Source organism: Microtus ochrogaster, chromosome 2 (genome assembly GCF_000317375.1).
Source record: "Microtus ochrogaster isolate Prairie Vole_2 chromosome 2, MicOch1.0, whole genome shotgun sequence".
Taxonomy (NCBI): Eukaryota; Metazoa; Chordata; class Mammalia; order Rodentia; family Cricetidae; genus Microtus; species Microtus ochrogaster.
Genome location: NC_022010.1, coordinates 41,493,082 through 41,501,016, shown reverse-complemented (window position 1 = coordinate 41,501,016; position 7,935 = coordinate 41,493,082). Strand labels below are relative to the sequence as shown.

At 41.3% G+C, this 7,935-nt stretch overlaps 1 protein-coding gene across 1 annotated transcript in view; it reads right to left on the bottom strand.

Annotated features, from left to right (window-relative positions):
* Positions 1 to 1,243: 1,243 nt before the first annotated feature.
* The window catches only part of Rnf168 (ring finger protein 168), a 21,533-nt gene continuing 14,841 nt past the window's right edge, over positions 1,244 to 7,935 (bottom strand). Inside the window, exons 5-6 of the mRNA XM_005344839.3 lie at positions 6,932 to 7,001; positions 1,244 to 3,696 (exon numbers count right to left, since the gene is read on the bottom strand). Of these exons, the coding sequence (XP_005344896.1) occupies positions 2,758 to 3,696; positions 6,932 to 7,001 (1,009 nt within the window). The 3' untranslated portion in view covers positions 1,244 to 2,757. The remainder of the gene's footprint in view (positions 3,697 to 6,931; positions 7,002 to 7,935) is intronic.

Here is a 7,935-nt window from a genome sequence, read left to right as displayed (position 1 = left end):
AAAAAAAAAAAAAAAAAATGCTCAAACTGCACCAGTTAAAATAAATACTCAGCGTTCAAAGTCACCACACACATCCGTATGTTCCCAGAGTGCAGATAAGACAGCTGAACTTTTCTATACAACTGTATGCTTTATTTTAAGCATTTTGGAACAAAAATGGACTCAGAATAAAATACCAACAGATATTCTTTTAAATTGCTTAAGGGATTTGCAAGCCTTTATAGTCCTAATGTCGTATTTTATCAATGAAACGAATTCCATCAATGGCAGGGTAATAACGCCATGCGAGTATCAATCAAGTCTGAGGCCCAGCTAGGAGCAGAGGCCATGTGTCCGTCCTCCTCCACGCATTCTCTCAGACCTGACTACTCATCTATGATTTAAGATCCACAATAGGAGAAAGTATTTTTCCAAAACAATGCAGAAATCATTTTCTAGATTCACAGATAAATTTCTGCCTTGGTAAGTTGTCAATTTAAATTTCATGTACCAGATCTAAATGCTATCAAAATGAGAGCAAATACATGCATATGTGATAATGCACTTACTCAAAAGAACATAAAATATAACTACCGGGAATTTTTGACTTGATAATAAACCATGCAGAGAAGTTAATGCCTTATAAAGTTTCAGTTCAGGCTGAATTCAGCTCCATGCTAGAATGCCCCTTAGCATGCGAGGGCCTGGGCTTGATTTCCAGCTACACATACAGGCACCAGACTCTCAATTCAAAGCATCCTAAGAAGTCCCAAAATGGTATGTTTGGAACTTATTTCAGTATTCTGGTTTCTATTTTTGTTTGTTTTTTTTTTTTGAGACAGGGTTTTTTTTTGTATGTAGCTCTGGCTGTCCTGAAACTATGCAGGCCAGGTTGGCCTCGAACTGAGATCCGCCTGCCTTCAGATTAAAGGCATGCACCATAATGCCCAGCAACTATGTTCTGAAGTTTTATGGTAGTTTTGCTATAATGTGTAACTTCTAATTTTTATGTAGCCAACTTTTGTTTTGGCTTTTGATACAGAGTTTCACTTGGGCTAGGAATGTAGCTCAGTGAGAGAATGCTTACCTAGCATGTGTGAGGCTGTGGGTTTCCCCTCTAGCACCACAAACAGGGTCTTGTGCAGCCCAGCTCAGCCACCAAATAAAAATCCTCATACCTTAGCCTCAATAGGGCTGGCATGTACCACCTGGTTTGTAGCCATTCTTTTTTTTACTACAGTGTAGTAAAATAAACATGAGTCAATTTTTCATTAATCATTCTTTTAATTAATTATATTTATTTTTAGAACTCACAGAGATGCCCCTGCCTCTGCCTCCCAAGTACTGGGATTAGTTAGGCATATACCACCATGCTTGGCCTCTTTTTAATTTTTTGATTTTCAGCATCTGCACAGTGTTAATACTCTGATAAAACTGAATGTTTTCCACATGAGGAAAAAACAGTTTACTAATGATCAATAAAAAATGTAATACTTTCTAACACAAAGGCATAAACAGGAACAACAGAAAGGTTAAAGGAGAAACTACAAATCTCAAAACCAACTTCAGGCAAGACAACTTCCCCACAGAGCAGCAGGTGGGGAAGTGTATAAATTCTAACCATAGCACTCTGTGACCTGTTTTTCTTCGTCCCTTTGGTCATGAACTATTCCACAAAGATTCCATGTGATAACTTTAAATTTAGAGTTCCAACACATAAAGCATTAAGTTAAAAAAACATACAAAGATAAACATAAAAACAATCTTAAAACTTGAAAGAAAAACTCAAATGACAAAAATGTGGATCAAGTCAAACACTGCGGCAGGACAGTGAGTTCACTGTGTTAACAGTAAGTGGATGCCAGGACCCAGAAGAAATGCTAGTGGAACTACGGTCTGCTGAAAAGTTATTTGTCTTAACAAAAGGAAAGGTAACAGTAAAAGTTCAAATTTCACAAGATAAAGTCAGTTCCCTTTGGATTTACCTTGCACACAAACACAAAGTCTGAGCCAGTAAGCATTGAGGGTGGTAACGCAGGGTATTCAACAGAAGCCTATGGTACACTTTTCCTGTAGTAAATTCCTTTCTCTAGATCAGTAAAAATATCCCAATATTTGCCAAGATACCCTGGTGTGAATAGCTATAGACCCAAAGTATTTCTGTCACAGGGATGAAGGAGAATGTTCTGCCACAAGAAACCCATTGCCCATTCTGGACCCAGGTTCTGCTACAGTTCCAGTGGCCCTAACTGCCAACCCATCACTCGGCCCCATCCCACTCTGCAACCCTTTTGTGTTAGCAACCGAGCAGCCTTTTTGTCAACTAGTTGGTGTAGATCCTGATCCACCCTAAATCACAGGAAACGCTAGAACGCTCAGATTAAAGCAGGTACGGGAATGAACTACTTTAGTGTTAGGCTCCTCACCCCTTCATAACAAAAGAAAGGCCGAAAGAGTTTTGGAAAGGGAATGGCACCTGAAGATGTCCTAGCCTAGGCATTCTTATACCTGTAAAGACTGTTGCAGTCAGAGCATAGCAGTTATTAATAACATATTAATAACAGAAACAATTCGTAAGGACCTTTCCTTATCACTGATTTTTGCAGAAACATATTTGTAAATTCTTCCTTGTAACCACACCTTAAAACAAGAGTAAGTGTGCTTGCTTAGCAGAAATTGATGACACACCTCTCAAGATCTTATGATGGAAAAGTGCTAGTTTTACAATACAGCTTTACTAGATTACAGAATATTCTCTTTACCCATGCTTTGCTTGGTTCATCTCTGAAACATCTGAAGAATACTTTTCTGTGAATTACTAGGCTGTTGGGAATAAGTGCGTTTAGATACATTACTACAATCATCTTTAGCTGAATGTGGCATCTTTCTTCCATTAACTGAATCCTTCCATGTGCTTTTGAAGGGTTGCCTATACTCATCTTTTGTGCTCCTCTGAGATTTTGAATGCTCTGCATCAGTCTGCTTGACGGAGTTCCTATCTTTGGAGTTCTTCCTCTGTCTGTGCAGCAGTCGGTCTGGGGGTGAAGATGTGCGCAGCTGGTACTGATTGGGGGAGCCTTTCTGCCGGTTGAGCACCACTTGTTCTCTATCCACCTCCTTCTGAAGCTGCAATGCCAACAATCGGTCCTCTTCTTCTTGCTTATGTCTCTCAAAAAGCATGCGCTCCAGATCTAGCAGTTTTTGTGTAAAATTCACTTCTGTTTCTTCTTGATCTGAGGATTTGAGGAATACTTTCCTTCTTTTTGCAGAAAAGCATGGATCTATGACTGCTTCAAACACAGATTCCTGGTTTTCTCTTTCAGAAATCTCTTTTCCAACCACTAGATGATACACTCTACTTTCTGGAACTCCGTTACCATCAGCTAACTGGGTCATACCTGACACAGAGCACTCCTCATTTTCTACTTTACCACAAGGCTTAACTGTAGCTTCGTTAGAGCAGGACACTTTGGCTTTAGTTCCCTCATGATTTACAACACATATATCATCAGGATTGGTTGACAGTGTTTCAGCTGCTCCTTCAAGGCACTGTTCGACATCCCTGGCACACATCCATGGCACAGGTGACTCTACTAAAGACCCCAAACCTTGTTCTTGAGTTTCTAGGTAAACCTGCGGAGAAAGTGTTGGCATATCATCTTTTTCAATTTCTGTGTCTTGCCACACAGGGCTCTTCATGTCACTACTGTCAATTTCCTGCAGAAAATAAAATTACTGATTACATAAAGGGAAACCGTACTATATAAACCTCCTACATTGATAACACAGGTGAACACTATCACATGTTACTAATAAGGTATGTTCTTGTCACCTTTGCTTCCCCTCCTCCCACCTTTCCTTCCCCATTTCTTCTCTTGTTCTTTTCATTCCTTTTTTGGTTTTTCGAGACAGGGTTTCAATACGTAGCTTTGCAGCCTGTCCTGGAACTAGCTATTGTAGACCAGGCTGGCCCCAAACTCGCAGAGCTCTGAGTGCTGGGATTAAAGGGGTGCACCACCATTGCCCAGCTAGGACAATTCATTTCACTCCCATGAAAACCTACAATAAGCTCCACAACTATACTCAGCATATGACCGATAGCTGGCATAAGGACTCGGCCTCTTTCATCTTTCTAGATCTTCTCGGACATTTTAAAGATGCACGTGTGTACATGTGTGTCAGGGGCTATATGAACATGAGTGCAAATGTCCAGAGAAGGCACTGAGTCCCCTGGAGCTGGAGTCAGTCAGTTAAAGTAAACGTTAGGACCAAATTTGGGTCCTCTGAAGGAACACCGAGGAAACTGAACTGAGCCACCTCTCCAGCCCTTCTTCGGTATTTTAACCAAGTAACTATGTGGGTCTCTTCTGAGGAAATCTTTCTGAGATAAGGTCTGACAACTTACTGATCTGATCTGAAACTTTGGAAAAGAGATTCTGCCACTTTAGCCTTCCAAATGCTAGGACTACAGGTATATGGCATTGTACTCCAAAGGATTTTTGTTTTTGGTGTTGCTGGGAACCAAACTAAGACCTTGCCACATTCTGGGCTAGTGCTCTTCTACTGACAGCCAGGAAGTTGTTTGTGGCTTTTTTGTTTGTTTTTTGAGGCAGGGTTTCTCCATGTAACAGCTCTGACTGTCCCAGAACTCATTATGTAGACCAGGCTGGCCTCAAACTCAAAGAGACCTGCCTGCTTCTGCATCCCAAGTACTGGGATTAAAGACATGTGCCACCACCACCTAGCCAAAGAGTACCTTTAAATGCAAAACTTGAGGTACATGGCCTTACAAGGGGAACTGTAACAAGATTATTACAATACTTAAAAAACAAAAGTGTGAGGGGGCGGGGGCGGTGGTGGCATGCGCCTTTAATTTCAGTATTCAGGAGGCAGAGGCAGGTGGATCTCTGTGAGTTCGAGACCAGCCTGGTCTACAAGAGCTAGTTCCAGGACAAGCTCCAAAGCTACAGAGAAAGCCTGTCTCGAAAAACCAAACCAAACCACCAAAAAAAAAAAAAAAAAAGTGTGAGCTGGGAGTAGTGTTAAATGCCTTTAATCTCAGCAAGCAGGAGACAGAAACAGGTTGATCTATCTCTGTGAGTTCAAGGCCAGCCAGGTCTACGTAGTGAGTTCTAGGACAGCCAGAATTAAGACCTTGCCTAAAAACAAACAAACAAACTCAAAGCAAAAAACAAATGTGTAAGAGTTGGGGGTGTAGTTCAATTGGCAAAATGCTTGCCTAGAAGTCCTGGATTCAAACCCTAGTACCACATAACACTCAAAACTCCAACACATAGGAGGTGCAAGCAAAAAGATCAGTAGTTCAAGGTAAGTACTATTACTAGCACTGAGGTTTGTTGTCTACATTAAACATGTAAAGAAACACTAAATTTGAGATTCACAATATACACTTTCTTTTTACTTAGCCCTTAGGTAAAGAACTTAATTTGCAAGGTTGGAGAGATGATTTAGTGGTTAAGAACATTAGCTGCACAGCCAGAGGACAAATTCAACTTCCAATATCCACATGAGAATTCACAGCCATCTTTAACTCCAGTTTCAGGGGATCTGTCGCCCTCTTCTGGCCTCCATAGGCACCACGGACACAGACATATTGGAGGCAAAACATACCATCAATTCCTTTAAAAATTATTTATTTTAGTTTTTTGAGGTTGAGTTTTTTTACTCTGTGTATCCCTGGCTGTCCTGGAACTTGCCCTGTAGACCAGGTTGGCCTTGGACTCAGAGATCCACCTGTCTTTGCCTCCTGAGTAGATTAAAGGTGTGCACCACCACCGCCCAACAAAATACACACATTTAAAAAAAAAAAAAAAGCCAAAGCCTGAAGTAAGTGACTTATAACTCTGACTAGGTTTATTCCTTCCAAGACCCCTGAGAGCTGTACACTAGGGATGTTCCCAGATATAACTGACTTTTCTGGAAACAGAGTCTTACTATAATAGTCCAGAGTGGCATGAAACTTGCTATGTAGTTAAATTCGCAGTCATTTGGCCACAGCCTCCAGCATCCTATGTGAAAGGATTACAGGTCCACACCATCCTGCCCGCAAGGCACTTTGACATGGCGTTTGCATGCCACATTCTTGTTTGGTGTTACTTTTTAGACCAGTGCTTAGGATCTCCTTCAACACAGCCCTTCTAAAGAGTACTGCTGTCCATCTTAAAGTCTTCTAGCTAAACCGGTGCAGAGGTGGCCTTTTCAGCTGTGTAAATACTGTCACGTTACCAGAGATTAGAAACCCTTGCCCAGAGTCAATTCCAGCCGCTGCCTATATTTAGAAACAGAGCTCAGCTGGAGAGTTGGTCAGAGCACTTGTTGCTCTTGCAGAGGACTCAGATTTGATTCTTAGCACCTACGTGGCAGCTTTCAATCACCTGTAACTCCAGTTCCAGAGCAATGCTCTCTTATGACCTTCTTGGGCACTAGACATTCACATGTTGTACACACACACATACAAGCAAAACATTTATATGAGGCTTAGTAATTAAGAGCACTGAATTATTTTTTCAGAGGACCTGGGTTCAATTTCCAGTCCCCACATGGCAGCTCACAACTGTCTTTAACTCTAGTTCCAGGAGATCCTATACCCTCACACAGATATACATGCAGATGAAACACAATGCACATAAAAAAAATAATAAATCATATGAGTTGGGTATGGTGGTGTATACATTTAATCCCAGCTCTCAAGACGCAGAGGCATGCGGATCCCTTGTGAGTTTGAGGCCAGCCTGATCTACAGAGCACATTCCAGGACAGCCAGGGGCACACAAAAAAAACTCCGTCTTGAAGGCATCCACTGACAGCAATGGCAGAGCCTCTCTGATAACAAAGACAAAAGTATCTGTTCCTCGCTCATTGGAGAAAAAGTGAGCTGAAGACAACACAGGTTCTAGTAACCCACAGAAGGAATCAACGGTCACCAACATACCTTAGACATGCAGCTTTTATCCTCCTCATGTACAGCTGCAGACCCAGACTTCAATTTAGGTGACAAATATCTTTTAAAAAAAAAAAAGTTAAGTTTACTAAAACTTGAATGCTTTAAAAAATTCAATGCTAAAGGTACACTGAACCACTTATGCCTAAAGGTGGCATGTTTGCTGGATATTTAACTTACTGGAGCAGATTATATCTCCAGGTCTCAGGTCAACTTTAAGACACAACCTGAAACTGTGAGTACTCCAGGACAGTCAGAGTGCCTGGCGAGCAACTGGAGGTTCCTGCTTCCTGCCTAGCAATGCGGAGGGTGAACATGGGGTGTGGGGGTGTGGGTGGGGAGTTCAGTACAGTATTTTAGTGTAAAAATAGAATAGGAAGAAAAAGTCATATTATATATCTCATAATTCTTGGATAGAACTTAAAAGGCTGACAGGATCAAATAATAGAGACCACAAAGTTTCTCAAAATTAATGAAAGTATCATTTTAGGCTGGGAGTGGTAATGCATGCTTTTAATCCCAGCACTTGGGAGGCAGAGACAGGCAGATCTCAGTGAGTTCGAGGTCAGCCTGGTCTACACAGAGAGTTCCAGGACAGATTCCAAAGCTACAGAGAAACCCAGTTTCTAAAAACAAAAACAAAAAAAGAAACAGCTTACAGCTGGGCAGTGGTGGTGCATTCTTTTAATCCCAGTGTTCAGGAAGCAGAAGCAGGCAGACCTCTGAATTCAAGGGCAGTCTGTTCTAGAGATAGCCAGGGCTACACAGAGAAACCCTTTCTGGGGGTAGGGGGAGTTTATGGACGAATAGAAACATACATATGTAAGAACCATATGAATCATAGCAACAGGAAAGGATTATCACTGGAAAGACCTAGAGTGATCACAAATTTTTTTCTGTGTGTATGTACACTATTTTTTCTTTTATTTTTTTAAATTTATTTATTTAATTAAGGATTTCTGCCTCCTCCCCGCCACCGCCTCCCATTTCCCTCC